Raw genomic sequence first — 17,249 nt, 5'->3', positions numbered from 1 at the left:
TCTCAAATCTACACTGGACTGCGCAAAGAACTAAGGTGTTAGTGTGTCCCCTGCCACCTGCCAAACTGTGGTAGGAGTAGCAGATTGAGGGTGGGAAGGTGGAGGAGGCTTGGGGTGGGGGTAAGGGACTCTACTGGCAAACAGACATTCGGAGCCTGGTTAATCATCAGTGCCTAGAGAGCCATCTGTTTATTTCTGTTCTCCATCTCTGCTCTTTTCAGTAAGAAAAAGATTGAGTAACCCCACCCCCCAAGTCCATCTTGTGTTAACCCTTCAGAGCCCAGTCTGGGGTCTTTAAAGGTCGCTTATTTCTGAGGAGACACTGTCCAAAGTGACACCACGTATGAGGGGGTGGGTCCTCTCCATCTCCCCACCACTGGGTCAAGCAGCTGCACGCCAGCATGGCAGAACACTGGGCGCCTTTCCAGGGTTACTTCGAAGAACCTGCCCCAACCGGAAAAGCGCCAGCATCAGCGGGGCAAAGGAAAACAGGGTCTGAGCACTGCCCTCCCACAGAGCTTGCCCCACCTCAGGGCGCTGCCCGCGCCGCCCCCGCTTCTAACCCCGCCCCACCAGGACCCTGAGAAGCCCGGGGAGTTAACGCGGCAGAGGCCAAGCCTCCGTGTGGGTGGGGCTCCAGGTGGGCGGGTCCACAGTGGGCGGGGTCTACTGCCAGTGAAACCGGCTCAGCCCGCCCCGCGAGTATCTATCAGTCCCGCGTGGCGCGTCCAGAATCCGAGCCCCAGTTGGCGACTCGCACACCTGCCCCATGGCAGGGTCCCCCCGCCGCGCCGTGGATCGGCGCCTGCAGCTACCTCTGCTGTGCCTCCTTTTCCAGGGCGCCACTGCCATCCTCTTCGCGGTCTTTGTCCGCTACAACCACGAAACTGACACTGCCCTCTGGCACTGGGGCAACCACAGTAACGGCGACAATGAATTTTACTTTCGCTACCCAAGTGAGTGCGGGTGAGGGTGCTAGGGGACCAAGACCCCAAATTCCTTGCCGTCTGGGGAGGGCCGCTTGGGTGCCTGGATCTACCTCTAGATGGGCGATTCTGCTCCAAAGAAGGGGGAGTGGCTAGAAGCTGTCTAATGGCATTCCCTTGTCGCTCTAAAATGAAGAGGCCCCGGATTTCTAATAACAAACACCCTGTCCTTGGTCTGCCGTGTACCAGGTACTGTGCTGAGAACATGCATTATCTCATTTAGTCTATAAAGTAGACACAGATGGAAAATTGAGGCTCAGAGAGGTTAAGCACCTTGCACAGGATCTGGCAGTCAGAAGTGCAGGAGCTTGGATCTGAATCCAGATCTAAAGCCCCAGCTTTAACCTCTCCCTCTTCCCACTTTCCAGTTGGTCTGATTGGGCTTTGCAGGGCTGCTCCAGCGACTTTGCCTTTTCTAGGGACTCCTCCCTGACCACAGGCGAGAGAACCCTTCTGGGTAGGGGAGGCAGGGGCTGGCCACGCAGGAGATGTTAATGGCAGGTGTTAACTATGAAGCCCTCAGACCTGCAAGTAGCCTACTATACTGGTGGGGCTCAGGTACTTCTTCCTCAATAGAGTTTTGAACCGGTTCATTCCTGTTTCTTATGCATACATGAAAATCACCTGGGGATCTTGTTAAAATGTAGATTCTGGTTCAGTGTGTCTGGGGTAGAAATTACAGTTCTCAGCAGGGGGTCAAACCTGAATGAAGTGGTTAGAAGAAAGCCCTATTCCCCAGTCTCCCAAAGCTGGCCCCTCCAGAAGAGAAAATGACGCAACCACCTGCCTGCAAACCCTTCAGAGAGCAGCACCCTCTAGCCCTGAGAGGGAGGCATGGGTCATTAGCCCATTTCATAGAGGAGGAAGCTGAGGCTCAGGGGGGTTATGACTTGCTCATGATCACCCAGTACGTGAATAGCAGAACTGGAACTAGAACTCAAATATCCCAAGCTTCTTGCACCACAACTCAGCAGCCTGCTGACAAGGCCCAGAAACGGAAGGGTTAACTGCAGTTTGGTGAGGACATAGCCTCAAGACTGGGGGCCCAGCCTTGTGACTCAGGTGGTGGCTGGGACTAAGGATATCAGACTTCCCAGAGTTCTGTCGTTACAAATGTTTGGGCAGGTCATCTCTAGGCCTCAGTTTTCCCCACTGAGGCAATGAGAAAAAATGTCTCAGTTTAAAGGCCTCGGGTGTGAGAATCTCCTGTACAATACCCCAGACTGTTATTACCTGAATTTCTATGTGTAGACCTGGCAGCAGGCTGTCCCCATCTCACCCTGCCCCAGCTCCAACAAAGTGAAACTGACAATGTTGGGGAAATAGGGGGCAAGATGGGGACTTGGAGTTGAGCATGAAGTGTTAGATGCCCAGGAGATTACATCTCCCTCTCCCCGTATTTCACCTTGAGGCCTGGTCAGAAATGGTGCACCATAGAAGCTGGGGCTCAAAGTTGGCATGGCAGATTCTTGGGATCACACATTTGTCTAGAGAGATAGGGAGTTGGGAGGGAACAGTCCAGAGGCAGAAGTAAGCTCTTGCCCAAGAGTCTGACCTGGCTGCGTACCATGAACTCCACTTGTTTCTCCCAGGGGCCCCACTCTGGGCTTCCCAGCCCTGCTCCTTTTGAAGTGCCCCCTGAAGTGTAACCTCTAGCCCCTCTGCTGTGATGGTGGGTGGGCTCTCCTCAGACAGACATACAGCTTTCCCTCCCTGCACTGAAGTAAAAGGAATAGGTTCCTAAGTTTCAATCCCTGTGGACTTAGGACCCTACTCTCAGCAGGTTGGGGAGAAGGGAGGTGTGAGGTCCCTGCAGCCTGGGGCTTTGATGAGCCGATCCTCACCTGTCCCTGTGTGCAGCTTAAGGTCAGGGCCAGAGGGAGTGTAGCCACCGCCCTTTGCTTCATGAGATGAAAGGGAGTTCTGAGGTTGTTTTTGGGCTGCAGACCTGACCAGTGCCAAGGGCATGGCCCTCTGAGGGTCCATGGCCCTCAGAGCCCATCTGGTCCACTCCTCTCAGATGTGGAGAAAGAAAGAGAGCCAGGGACATCATGTGACCTGACCAAGGTCACACAAGTTGCAGACAGAACACAGACTGACCAGGTTTCTTGACATCCCATCTGCAGCCTCTTATTCCACAAAGCAAATGTTGGAAAATAAGAAAGGGGTAAAGAGCCAGGGGGTACAGAAGCAAACATGAGAAAGGGTTCTAAGAAAAAAGACCTGGATGGGTCCTTCTTTCATATACCTCAGAGACCTTACTTGCAGGGAGAGAGATAGGATAGATAGAATCAGGATCTTCTTGGAAGAGGTGAAGGATAGAGAGTATGATCTGGACCAGAATGGTTTGTGGCATCTCTTTTAAGAGACTATAACCCTATTTGCCCTCTTAGAGGCCAGGGTGGGAGTAAAGTGGGAGAGGGAAAGATGACTTCTTAGCGTCCCTTTCCCTTCTCCCTAAAAAAACCAAAAAACCAAACTCACTGCCGTAGAGTCAGATCTGACTCACAGTGACGCCTCCTTGGGTTTCCGAGGTGGTATCACTACGAAAGTAGAATGAATGCCCAATCTTCCTTCTGAGGAGTGGCTGGTGGGTTTAAACCACCAGCCTTCTGGTTAGCAGTCAAATGCCTTAGGCACTACCACCAGAGCTCCTATCCCCTTCTCCCTACTCTTCATATTTCATATTTCCATTTCTCAGATGTGCAAACTGAGGTTCAAGGAAGTTAAGTGGCTTATCCAAGGTTATGCAGAAAGAAGGGGAGGAAGTTGGAATTCAAGTCCCAATCTGTCAGATACTAAAGCCCCAGTTTTTTTTTTTTATTTTTTTATTTATTGTGATTTGGGTGAAGATTTACAGAGTAAATTCACTTTCCATACAGCAGTTCACATATACTTTGTCTCATGTCATTGACCACAGTTTACCACAATGCAACAGCTCCCCTCCCACTTCCTCCCCATAGTACCACTTCCCAGTGTCCATCCCTCCATACTCTCCTGCCCCCTGAGCTGTCTCCCTGTGCATAAGCTGCCCTTCTTTCTCCCATGATTGTTCTCTCCAAGGAGTGTGTCTACTTGAGGTAGATGTTTAACTCAAATGCCTGTACTTTGTTTGACTGGAAACCACAGGTGTGGGTTCAATTCCGGACCTGAAGGGCAGCAAGGGGCCATAGTCTCAGTGGTTCCACCAGGCTGTATTGGACCAGCAAACCTGGTCCCCACCTTCTTTTTTTTTTTTCCTCCAAATGATTTTGAGTTTTGTTCCACATTGTTCTCCCTCTCTATCCAGGATCTCCTACATCCCTTCCAAGTGGATGACAGTGGTAGCCGTAAAGCCCCAGTTTTATCCACTCCTTTGTTCCACAGTCTTGTCCAAGTTCATCTAGCAGGACTGGGGGAGAGTGGTCAGGTCAGGAGAGAGGGTAACAGATGGTTCTTTTATCTTTTCCCTGACCAAAGGTGTATAGGTTTGGTGGTGGGTGGATGGGGTGGGTGTCAAGCATCAGGATCCCCTGAAGGGAAGGTTGTTGTTGTTAGGTGCTGTTGAGTTGGCTCTGACTCATAGCAACCTTATGTACAACAGAATGAAATACTGTGCAGTCCTGTGCCAGCCTCACAATCTTTGCTAGAGCTGAGCCAGTCATTGCAGCCAATGTGTCAATCCATCTCGTTGAGGGTCTTCCCCTTTTTTGTTCTTATCCATCCCCCTGCCTTCAACAGGAGTAATCTGTCACCCTGCTCACTCACCACAGCCCTAGGAGAGTTTTGGACAAGGAGATTTCTTGATGTTTAGATTCCACTTGAAAGGTCAAGAGGTTGAGTTTTGATTCCAAACAAACCCAGCGTAGGGGATGTAAATATTATTGCCATTTAAGACAAGTTCTGGAGTGGTTTTGGCCATGATGGACACAGCCCTGTGATCCAACTCCCACTGTCATCTTGCTGTCCTTGGTCACAAGAACAGACCTGGTATCCTCTTTACTGTTTGCATAAGGAGAAAAGAAGTCAGTCAGTGAGCCTAAAAGAACTTGGGCTGCAGGCTAAGTTCTAAGTGATGCCTTTTCCTTTCTCTTAGGTTTCTAAGATCTGGGAGGGAAAACAGATCTGAGTGATTCTGGGAAAGGCAGGGCTGGGGAAGTAGCGCAGTATTGGGAATGTTTATTTATTTTAATTTTTATTGTGATTTGGGTGAGTTTTCAGAGCAAATTCATTTTCCATACAGCAGTTGGTACAGATTTTGTTTCATGACGTTCACTGCAGTCCCCACAATGTAACAGCTGTCTTTCCACTTCCTGCCTGTAGTTACCTCTTCCCTGTGTCCTTCTCTCCTGTGCCCCACCCCCATCTTCCTATGCAAACACTGCCCTTCTGTTCTCCCAGGATCGATCAATTGATTGCTCTAAGGAGTGTATTTACCTGGTGTAATGTTCACCCTGTATGCCTATCTATTTTTTGGCTGGAAGCCACAGGAGTGAGTTCAGTTCTAGACCTGAAGGGTAACTAGGAACCACAGTCTCCGGGGTCTCACCAGGCTCTATCAGACCAGCAAACCTGGTCTTTTTTGTTTGTGAGTTTTGTTCCACATTGTTCTCCCACTCTATCCAGGATCTCAGCATTGATCTTGGGGATATTTAGTGAGGCCAGGGGGTCTCCAGGCCCTCAGTCCCCTTGACCACTGGCTGGCAGCCTCGCTATAGACCTCCAATCCCAGCACACACCCAATTTTCTGCCAGAAGCTTGCAAACTCATTTCTTATCAGCCCATATATGACACAAAAAAAGGCATAAAAGTTTGCATCTCTCAAAGTTATTTGCTGCATTCTGAAGTTCAATAATAATTTTGGCTTGTCAGTGCTTCTTTGGGAGATCTGGTGGCATAGTGCCTAAGACATTTCACTGATAACCAGAAGGCTGGTGGTTCAAACCCTCCAGCCATTCCTCGGAAGTTTGGACAATCTACTTCTGTAGTGATACTGACTGAGAAACCCAAGGAGGGGTCACTATGAGTCAGATCAACTCAACAATAGTGAGTTTGGTTTGTTTCTTTTGGTGCTTCTTTAGATTAAACAAAAAAGGTGACCATGATTTTTTTTTTTTTCTTTCTCTTTGCCTCTTTCTATAAGAGATTTGAGGTCATTTACAACAAAAATACATGTATAGGGAAAGAAATCAACTCACTGCCATTGAGTCAATTCCTATAGCAACCCCCATTGGATTTCCAAGGCTGTAAATCTTTACTGAAGCAAACTGCCTCATCTTTATTCCACAGAGCAGCTGGAGGGTTCAAACCACTGACCTTTTAGTTAGCAACCAAATGCCTTAACCACTATACCACCAGAGCTCCTTAAGAAAAACAAAACATAAATATGAATAATCTAAGGCCTACATTTGTTACAGTTAAGGTTCAGTGTAGCTCTGAGCTTGCAGGCAGCCAAGAGAAAAGGGGAAATGTGATCAATTATGTTGTTTTCATCAGAACCGAGAAAGCTCACGCATAAAATATTTTGTCATTTGTGTTCTGTGAGGGTAGAGGCTGTGGCTACCTTGATGACAGCTACATTCCCAGAGCCTGGGTGCTCAGTGCACATCTGCTGCATGAATGAGGGGGAACAGATCACTCCTAGCACTAAGCCCCAAGAGAAATTTCTCACATGGAGTTATAAAAGTGGGGTCTGGGGTGATAGTGGACTCTGTTTCTCAATAACATATTTACAACAAATGCAATAACAGCACTCATGATACTTTAGTGTTCATGATTAAAGCCAAAGATGTAGTGTGACTATACTATCTATCAGAAGCTCTGGTGGCATAGTGCCTAAGGCATTTGACTACTAACCAGAAGGCTGACAGTTCAAACCTACCAGCCACTCCTCAGAAGGAAAATGGGGCAATATACTTCCATGAAAATTTACTGCCTCATAAACCCAATGTGGGTTGCTCTGAGTTGGAATCAACACGATGGCAATGGGTTTGGTTTTTTTTGTTTTATACTATCTACATCAGCCCAAGCTTGGTTCAAATACAAGCTCCCTCACTTCTGACTACGTGATCTTGATCAAGCTGCTTAATTTCCCTGAACCATGAGACCACATGGATTGGAAAAACTATAGTCCAGGTTTTGCTTCAAACCCTGCTTGCAAGTAGATGGGGGTAGGTACCCACTCACTGCCAGCAAGTCAGTTCCAATTCATAATGACCCTTTAAGACACAGTAGAACTGTCCCATAGGGTTTCCATGACTGTAAATCTTTATAGAAGTAGACTGCCTTATCTTTCTTCCATAGAGCAGCTGGTGGATTTGAACCACCGACCTTTTAGTGAGCAGCTGAATGCTTTAACCACTCTGCCACCAGAGCTCCTTAGAATGGGTGTGTGTGTATGTGTGTGCAGAACAACCTATTACCAAAGCAAATTATTTGTATTTATCTCATTGTTGTAGATTACTGTTATTAGCTCTGTGTGTGTGTGTCTGTATGTTTATGTAGAGTGGTACAGAATAGAAAATAAACAAAAAGCCCCAAATCTCCTTGCCCAGAAACCCCACTGACATTTTTTAGAAATTCAAGTAATTTATCTATGAAGTTAAAATATTCAAACTATCGAAAGACAAACTGAAAAGTTAAATCCTCCCAGCACTGCCATATTGCACAGGGGGCACCATTTGCATTAGAGTTGAGCAAAGCAGCAGCCCTGCCCCCTCCTCATGTGGATTTTTAATACCCCCCCAAAGGGAACTAGGATTCTCTGTGAATAGTTTAAAACTATTTCATAAGTTACTAAAAAACAAAACTTCAAAATGGAGAGGCATAGACTCTGAAGTATGAGGGATGGGGGTTAGACAACAAGAAGGACTTTCCAACAGAAAGGCAAAGTTGAAAAGAAGCCTGGAGGGACTAGGACTACAGCAGGAAAGAGCACAGGTTGAACTTTTAGCGAGTCAAGTTGTAAGAAACCCAAGGACAAAGCAAATGAGTTGCTGTTGAATCAATTCCAACTCATGGCAACTCCACGTGTTACAGAACACACCTGCTCTATAGGCTTGTCATCTTAATGGAAGCAGCTTGTCAGAACTTTACTTCTGTGGTACCGTTGGGTGGATTTGAACTGCCAACCTTTAAGACAGCAGTCAAGTACAAACCATTTATACTACCAAGTAAGTTGTTAGATGCCATCGGATCAATTTTCAACTCATAATGACCCAGTGTGATGGGCTTTTCTAGGCTATGATCTTTATAAAAGGATATTGCTAGTTTTTTTTTTTCTCCTGCAGAGTGGCTGAACGGGTTCGAACTGGTGAGTGCTTAGTCTGTGTGCCACCAGGGCTTCTTACCAAAGAAGTAGGGATAGAGAAGGAAGCAGAAGGCAGCTCTGCTCCTTTGCCCTAATGTGAAGCCAGCAAGGATGGTCTGGGTCCCACAGCCCCAAGCTGGCCTGTTCCACGCAGGTGGCCCAGGGCTGGGAGGCCCCGCCATGCCTGGAGAGTTTTATAGGCTTGGCTGCAGCCTCAAAGCGGCTCTGGCTGGTGAGAGCTGGGGGTGCTGGCAGAGAGGCTGGTTGGTTTATGAGTCAAGGCCAGGGCAGCCCCTCATACTCCCATGTGCCCCTGCAGGCTTCCAGGATGTGCATGTCATGGTCTTTGTGGGCTTTGGCTTCCTCATGGCCTTCCTGCAGCGCTATGGCTTCAGCAGCGTGGGCTTCACCTTCCTCCTGGCCGCCTTCACCCTGCAGTGGTCCACACTCGTCCAGGGCTTCCTCCACTCCTTCCACGGTGGCTACATCCACGTTGGTGTGAAGAGGTGGGTGGGCATCTCTGCCCAAAGGACCTGGCTCAGGTCCTGTCCTTCAAGTCTGTTCCCTGACCTGTGTTTGACTCATCCATCAGTTTCTCTTAAGTGCCCTGCCCGTTCTCTTTGCCTCGTTTCTTCTCTATCCTTGACACACACACTCATCCCTACCTCCTCATTTCTTTAGGGCCCCTATTACCCAGGGGCTACTAGGAGGATAGATAGCTTAATGGAAAAGGGCAGAGTTTAGAAGAGCTTTTGGTTTAAGTTCTGGTTCTTCCACTTATGTGGGTTTTGTTAGCCAAATCACAGAAATTCCCTAAACCTCAGTTTCCTCATGTACTAAAAGGGAGAGGTGATACCTTTTTGCCTCCCAAGAAAACCCTGTGGGACAGTTCTACTCTGTCAGAATTGACTCAACAGCAGTAGATTTGGTTTTGGTTTACAGGTAGGCTCGTTGCCTGTACCCCCCACTCCTGCCAGTGTTGTCCTGTCTCAGGCCGGCAGAGCCTCTCCCTGCCCCCTCTCTTCCCCTAGCATGATCAACGCTGACTTCTGCGCTGGGGCTGTGCTCATCTCCTTTGGCGCCATACTGGGCAAGACCGGGCCTGCCCAGCTGCTGCTCATGGCCCTGTTGGAAGTCATACTGTTTGGCATCAACGAGTTTGTCCTTCTCAGTCTTCTGGGGGTGAGAGCCTGGACAGGCAGGGAGTGAGGGGTGGCCAGGGCTAGGCTCTGAGCTGGGAGGGTATGCGGGGACTACCTCTCCACCTCAGCTCTATGTCACCAGGTGAGGGACGCAGGAGGCTCCATGACTATCCACACCTTTGGTGCCTACTTTGGCCTGGTTCTCTCACGAGTACTCTACAGGCCCCGACTGGAGAAGAGCAAGCAGCACCAGGGCTCTGTCTACCACTCCGACCTCTTTGCCATGATTGGTAAGGCCTGCTGAGGTGTGTGTGTGTCGGGGGGGGGGAGGTTGGGGGAAACTGCTCCAGACACCCCTGACCTGGGACAAGGAGACCATCTCCAGGCAGGGTCTCAAGGTGTTACGCATGGTCCTTGGGGTGAAATCCCTGTGTTGCAGCTGAGAAAGCCCTTCTCACTCAGATTCTGCAGCCAGGGCCCTGGGCTCTATGCTCATCATTCTCAATAACTTTGTGACAGGTTCTTGAACTCAGCTCTGGGGTATCCATGTCCTTGGAGATCCATTCAAGGGACCTTCCTAAATCTGAAGCTGGATCACATCAATTCCTGCCTAAAATCCTCCAAAACCCCATGACTCATGAGTTAGAAGCAGGCTCTTCAGCCTGAACACCGGTCACTGCCAGGTCTTACCTGCCCCTCACCCTCCTCATCTCTCCCTGCTTTGCTCCAGCCAGACTCCAGGGCTGCAAAGAAAAAAGCCTCTGCCCTCTGAGCTGCTTCTCACCCTCTAGGGACACTTCCTCCCAAGTTCATGCTAAAGATTCTCCCAGAAGCCCCTGCATTTTTTTTTTTTTTTTAACTTTTTATTGTGATTTAGGTGAAAGTTTACACAGCAAATTCATTTTCCATACAGCAGTTCATACACATTTTGTTTCATGACACTGCCTGCAATTCTCCACAATGTAACAGCTCTCTTCCCACTTCCTCCCTGTAGTTACTACTGCCCTGTGTCCTTCTTTCCTATGCATTCCTGCCCCCTGAGTTATCTCCCTGTGCAAACCCTGCCCTTCTGTTCTCTCATAATTGATTGTTCTACCTGATGTAAATGTTCACCCCATATGCCTGTCTGTTGTTTGATTAGAAGCCACGGGAGTGGTGAGTTCAAGTCTAGACCTGAAGGGTAACCAGGGGCCATACTCTTGGGGGTCTCACCAGGCTCTATCAGACCAGTAAACTTGGTATTTTTTTTGTATGATTTTTAGTTTTGTTCCATGTTGTTCTCCCACTCTGTCCAGGATCTCCTGCACTGATCCCTTTCCAAGTGGTTGACAGTGGTAGCCAAGGTACCATCTAGTTCTTCTGGTCTCATGGTTATATAGGCCGTGGTTCGCATGATCCACTAGTCCCCTGGACTAATTGTTTCCATGCTTCTTTGGTTTTAGAAGCCCCTGCTTTCTTAGGTGGGGGGGGGGGCTGGGGTTCTCTTGAGTCACCCCTTAGAGCAGAAGGGTCTGGCCTGGGAGCACCACCACTACTTCCTGTTTCTTCTCCATACATACCCCACCTTGGCCTCTGCTCCTCTCTCTGCCTTTACAAACTGCAGTTGGGAAATGAAATTGAGATTTCATTTTCTCATAACTGGTATTGAGTGGTAATTAAAGTCCCTGCCCTTACATTCAAAACCAAGGCAGGTTTTGTATTTCCTGCCCATCTCCTGGGTTTGTTGTGAAATAGAGCACATGGAACCCAAGGTTGGCTGAGGCTTCCTTGTACTGTGAGACCCAGAAAAGGTTGGCTTGAAATCCAAAGGCTTCCCTAAGATCTCCCTGCATTCCCAAGTCTTTCTTGGCCTCTTGCTCCTGTTTTGTGGGGGTGGGGGTGGGATGTATACATCAGACCCCCAACCCCTCCTTGATTCCTCCCAAAACTCTCCACTCAGAAGGTACATCTGTGGACTGTACTGAGGACTGCAGGGCCATAGGAAGAAGTCATAGGGCACACCCAGCAGACCCCTCAGGACTCACTGGCCCTATCCCACCTGGCCCCCAGCCTCCTCTCTCTCCTGTGCCCTTGTCCTCTCCTCTTCCTCCCTCCAGGATTGCCCTGGGAGCCTCACACAGGCAGGCCGGGTATACTGGGCTCCCAGCTCTTACCCTAAACCCCTCAGGCACAGCCCCATCCAGTGCTCAGCCACAGCTATTGGGCACACAGCAGGGGCCGCCTTCCCTAGGAGGTAGTTGAGTTAACATTGTTGTTGTTGTTATGTGCTGTCCAGTCGGCCCGACTCATAGCAACCCCTCCTTGGGTTTCCGAGGCAGTATCATTACGGAAGTAGGATTGCCCAACCTTCCTTCCGAGGAGTGGCTGGTGGGTTTGAACAGCCAGCCGTCTGGTTAGCAGGCAAGTGACTTAGCCACTATGCTACCAGAGCTCCTTGAGTTGTTTTGAATTATCAGAAAAGGGAAGGAAAAAAGGCAGAGGCCACTGCTTGCTGAGTACTATGCTGGGTACTTCATGAACATTTTTGTTTTGAGTTAACATTAGAAAACAAAAATGTTCATGAAGTACCCAGCATAGTACTCAGCAAGCAGTGGCCTCTGCCTTTTTTCCTTCCCTTTTCTGGTAATTCAAAACAACTCAACCTTCTGTGTCTTCAATCAAATAGTTGCCTTATATACCAGCACCTATCCATAGCTACCGTTTGTTGAGCACTTAGTACCTGTTAGGCCATGGACTACATACTTTATATGCATCATCTCATTTCATCCATGCTTTGTGAGGTAGGTACAATTATCCCCACTTTACAGTTGAGGAAACTGAGGCAGCTGAAAGAGAGGAGGTGATTTGCCTGCAGTTACACAGCTTGGACTTGTGGGGGAGCTCTTACTTCCTCTCACTCTGCCTGTACACCCACCATTCAGGGACCATCTTCTTGTGGCTGTTCTGGCCTAGCTTCAACTCTGCGCCCACAACATTGGGAGATGGGCAACATCGGACAGCCCTCAACACCTACTATTCCCTGACTGCAAGCACCCTCAGCACCTTTGCCCTGTCAGCCCTCGTCGGAGGAGATGGGCGCCTGGATATGGTATGGGGATGAACGTTGGGAGAGGCCAAGGGATGGACTGGGAGGAGGAAGGTAGGTCTGAGGCCCTGCAAGGAAGATTCTCTGGGGAACAGGTTAGGGCAGGGTGTTGGAGCTTCATCCGACCTGGTGGTAGGGAAACAGCATGGGAGGAGATGACACAATAGCAGGAGAGTCAGAGGTTAGATAACAGAAAGGACTTTCAGAAGCAGTGGGTGCCACTGTGGTGGATGAGGTTGGCCTGGATGTGGGTGTGATGATCTAAAAAAGCTTCCAATGCCTCACTCTTTCCCGTTCCCTTAGGTTCACATCCAGAATGCAGCGCTGGCTGGAGGGGTTGTGGTGGGGACGTCAGGTGAAATGATGCTGACACCCTTTGGGGCTCTGGCAGCTGGCTTCCTGGCTGGGACTGTCTCCACGCTGGGGTACAAGTTTTTCACGGTATTGATATCTCTTGGACCCTGGGAAGAACAAGCAGTTATCAGCACCCTGCCTCCCACCTCTCCAGGCCCAGGAAGATGGTGGGAGGGGGGACATGAAACTCACTATTGGTGTCCCATCCTGCAGCCCATCCTTGAGTCAAAATTCAAAATCCAAGACACGTGTGGTGTCCACAACCTTCATGGGATGCCAGGGATCCTGGGGGCCCTTCTGGGGGTCCTTGTGGCTGGACTGGCCACCCATGAAGCTTATGGAGATGGGTGAGTTTCCCTAACCACGCTGTAGTCATTATCCCCTAGAATGACCTCCCTCATAGCCAACACCATTTGTAGATCAAGAAAAAAAGCAGTGTCTGTTCATTCATTCGTTCATTCACTCATCCATATTCTGGTATCTGAGGAAACAAGTGAACAAGATCAACCCAGGCTCATTTATCTTCCTGCCCTCAGTCGACTGGAGCAGAAGGTCACTGAATGAATGGTTGCAATAGTGTTGTGTTACTAAAGGGTCAGTAAAAGATCATGCCCCTGATAACTTTTCTTTCTTTCTTTCTTTCTTTTTTTTTTTTTTTTGCACATCAGGGCTCAGAAGAGAGGGTGGGTAAGAGTGAGCCTCAAACTGAGTCTTGAAAGGTGTGTGCGTGTTTGCTGGCTGGGGGCCTGGCTTGAGCAAAGCCCAGAGGGGAGACAGCCTGGCAGGCTCCCTAGGGGCCCTTTTGGCCACTGCATGTCCACTGATGCGAGTGCTAACACCAGTGCACTGATCATCCCTGGCCCTAAACCTCATCCCATCTGCCCTCTTCTTCTACCTTCTTTCCCAACCCCTTCCAACCTCATCTCCCTGCAGCCTGGAGAGTGTGTTCCCGCTCATTGCAGAGGGCCAGCGCAGTGCCAGGTCTCAGGCTGTGCACCAGCTCTTTGGGCTGTTTGTCACACTGACTTTTGCCTCTGTGGGTGCGGGGCTTGGAGGTAAGTGGCCTTGGCTGGGGGTGAAAGGCTGACAGAAGCTCCGGGGAGGGGAGAAGTAAGAGGAGGGGTTTTCTGGGGGGAAGAGCCTTTGGGTCTCCTCCCCCTGACATTTCTTCATTTAATCACAGGTATTTATGGAGTGCCAACTGCCTACTTGTGTCAAGTGAGGGGTGGGGTTCACGGGTAACCTCCAGGTGAGGAGGAGGAAGTGAGCGCTTATTTCCTCCAGGTGCAAAGGGAGGCTAGGAGCCAGCCAAGGGCTGATTAGGTCTCCAGGACTCTCTCCTCTGGTTCTGCGGATCTCCGCTACTTCCTCCTCTGCCCACTAGAGGGCAGCACAGCCTCAGGCTGAGGCCTGAAAGGGGCCTGAGATGTCTGGGGCAGGGGCAGGGAGGAGGGCACAAAAACCTTCCACAGAGGCAGATTGCTCACTAGTCCTGGGTCAGGTAGTGCTTCCTGGTGTCTGGCCTAAGTCCTTTTGGACTTAAAAAAATAAAACATGTTTCACTATCCACACCTTCCTGTTCCTACCTCAAAATTTTCATTCTGTAACAAGGCTCAGTTCAGTCCATTCATTCATTTACTCATATACCAAAAAAAAAAAAAAAAAAAAAAAAATCAAACTCACTGCCATTGAGTTGATTCCAAGTCATAGTGACCCCTTCGGATTTCTGAGGCAGTAAATCTTTATGGAAGTAGATTGCCTGATCTTCCTTCCGTGAAGTGGTTAGTGAGTTTGAACCACCAAAGTCCACTTCTGATTAGGAGTCAAATGCCTTAGGCACTGCACCACCAGAGTTCCTTATTTACTCCTATACTTATTCAATAAACATTTTCTGCATCTCCCCTGTGTAGGAGGCTACAGAAAGCTCAGCAGCTGTGGTTCATGACAGAATCACAATTCACCCATTATGACTATAAACTTGAGTAGTCATAACTTCTCTGAGCCTGTAATACACAGATAATACTCACCTTGTAAGGCTTCTGTGATTATTCAGGAAGGCAATTCATGTCTAGCACTTTGCAAAGGGCCTGCCACATACTAGGTACTCAACAAATATAGCTGTGGTTTGCTTGTGCCAGGCACTATGTTGACCTCATGCTCCTCCAGCCCCTCTGTGCCCTGTGGTTCTCAGTGGCACCCTGTGCCATGGGTGCCAAGCCTCACACATCCCCCCTCCCAGGGCTCCTGCTGAAGATGCCCATCCTGGACTCCCCCCGAGACTCCCAGTGTTTCGAGGACCAGATCTACTGGGAGGTGAGACACGGTTACAGCCCCTCATGAACCTCTTTCTTCACTTTCCAGACCTCCCTTCCCTGCCTCCCCTCCTTCCTTCATGTCTGCTCATTCTCCTTGGGGCCACACCCCTAAGCTTTGGCCTCCAGCCCCCTGGAGCTGCCCCTTCACCTGCTTCCCCCCATCCCCTGCCCCTGCCTTCCAGGTGCCAAGGGAGCATGAGGATGAAGCCCAGGGACCTCTGAGGACCGAGGAACCAGACACTCGGGCCTAATCTGCTGTTGACCCTGAGAGGACACTCTCCTATTACATGTTGAGAAGTTCTTCTTTTCTAGTTCCCATCCCTTCTGCTGCAGAAAGGAGTTGATGGTCAATGAGCCACAAGGAGCCGCTTCTCCACGGGTGGTATTAGAGGGAGGGGCAGGGCTGTAACCTGGTGTGGTGTGGTGGGGAGGGCCATGCCACCTGCCCACACTCCACTACCTTCAAATGTAGGGAGAAAGGGCCAAAAGTGAGGCATCCACACCCCTTTCTCGTTGAGAAAGCTATGGAGACATCAGAGAGGCTGACCCACTGGTCCAGGATCACACAGCGATGGTGAAGTCTGAGCTAGGACCTAGCACTCTGAGGGCGATAAACACCGCCGTCATCACCAGGGACTCTGACTCCTTTTTTGTGCACTGGGAATATGAGAAGCTCCTTTCATTCTCTAATTTGTACTGTTAGGACCCCAGGGTGGGAAAGGACCTTAGTGTTGACGTCCTACCTCCCAGGAGGCATGGAACTTCCTTTACGGTGCTATGATTTGCTGATGGTGGGCTCACCGCCAGGCACAGGGAACTTGTTCTCTCCTAGAAAGCCTGCATCCTTTATAAGATAATTTGGGCTGCTGGGTAGTTCTTCCTATTCCAGAATTGCTGCCACTCTGACCCTCAATTTGGGTAGCATCTGAGCAGAGTAGGGGTATAGGGGCATATTTGTCACCAGTCCCTCAAAAGCTGGGAGCATCCATAACACAGGTTCCATCCACCTTATGTCTCTGTCCTGAGCCTGGGGAGTGAGGAGTAAGTAGGGTCGTGTGGTGTGAGGAATAAAGGTGGTGGCTAAGAGGTTGGGAAATCCTACTTCCGTAGTGATACTGCCTCGGAAACCCAAAGAGGGGTCGCTACGAGTCGGGGACGACTCCACGGCACATAACAACAAGAGAGTCAAGAAGGATGGTTCAGGGTTTGTGTTGACTTGGGACCATTCTGACCACCAGAGGGCACTCTACACTCAGCAGAGGGAATGCAGCCTTCCTGCCCTTGCCTTATCCTCTACCAAGGATGGAAGTCTTTCTTGCAGCCTAACCCCTTTCCTGTCTGCTGCAGCTATGGTACTCTTGCATTCATACCACAAGTCTTTTATGAGCCCCCACCCCCCACTAGATGTCAGGCCAGGTGCTAGAATTTTCAGATCTCTCATTCAACAGAATTCATCCTTCCAGTACACCATAGTCCCCTTCTGACCCCTGCAGCACTGGGACCCCTCCACCCTCTCCTGCCCTTGCCCCAGGTTTCTGGTAAGAGTTGAGCATGAAGATGAGTCCCTCAAACTCAGATTCATGCAGACCGAGGAACAAAGGGAGAAAGTGGAGGGATTCCTGGGGCTTGGGATGGGCAAAACTGCCCATCGCTGTCAAGCTCCATCCTCAAGGTAGCTGGGGGAGAGGGGAAGGAGGAGAGGAACAAGGAGCAGGGTCCTACCCATATGGCCCTATGACTCTGCTTCCACCCCTCAACTTTCCTCCTGCCTCCACAGCCTCCACTACTCCTTGCTGAATGGGATAGGTGTGGTGAGGAGACATTCCTGAGCTGAGATTGCAAAAAGATTCCTGGTCAGTGTCAGCCTCTACTGGGAGGAAGGGGAGGAGTGTGGAAGAGCTGAGGCCCCATCTCTCAACCCACAGCAGGAAGCCTCAGCTCCCAGCCCTGCACTGGTCTAGGTCCAGCCAGGTGACCTCCCCTCACCCCACAGATCCCTAAGCAGTCCTGGAACAGAGATCTGGAAGAAGATTGGGGAAAGGGGAATTCTGGAATGGGGTGAGACCTTCCCTAGCCTAC

General features: G+C 49.8%; 1 protein-coding gene across 1 annotated transcript; it reads left to right on the top strand.

The window, feature by feature from the left end:
* The first annotated feature begins 769 nt into the window (after nucleotides 1-769).
* On the top strand, nucleotides 770-15,421 carry RHBG (Rh family B glycoprotein). The gene is made up of 10 exons (XM_007948435.1): nucleotides 770-956; nucleotides 8,594-8,780; nucleotides 9,306-9,456; nucleotides 9,559-9,706; nucleotides 12,338-12,504; nucleotides 12,805-12,942; nucleotides 13,069-13,202; nucleotides 13,789-13,910; nucleotides 15,095-15,168; nucleotides 15,353-15,421. Exons 1-10 carry the CDS (start codon nucleotides 770-772, stop codon nucleotides 15,419-15,421), a joined length of 1,377 nt encoding a protein of 458 aa, XP_007946626.1.
* The last annotated feature ends 1,828 nt before the right edge of the window (nucleotides 15,422-17,249 follow it).

Source organism: Orycteropus afer, unplaced genomic scaffold, assembly GCF_000298275.1.
Source record: "Orycteropus afer afer isolate SDZICR_OR568_19922 unplaced genomic scaffold, OryAfe1.0 scaffold00217, whole genome shotgun sequence".
NCBI lineage: Eukaryota > Metazoa > Chordata > Mammalia > Tubulidentata > Orycteropodidae > Orycteropus > Orycteropus afer.
Note: the sequence above shows the minus strand (reverse complement) of the source record. Positions and strands in the feature narration are given on the sequence as shown.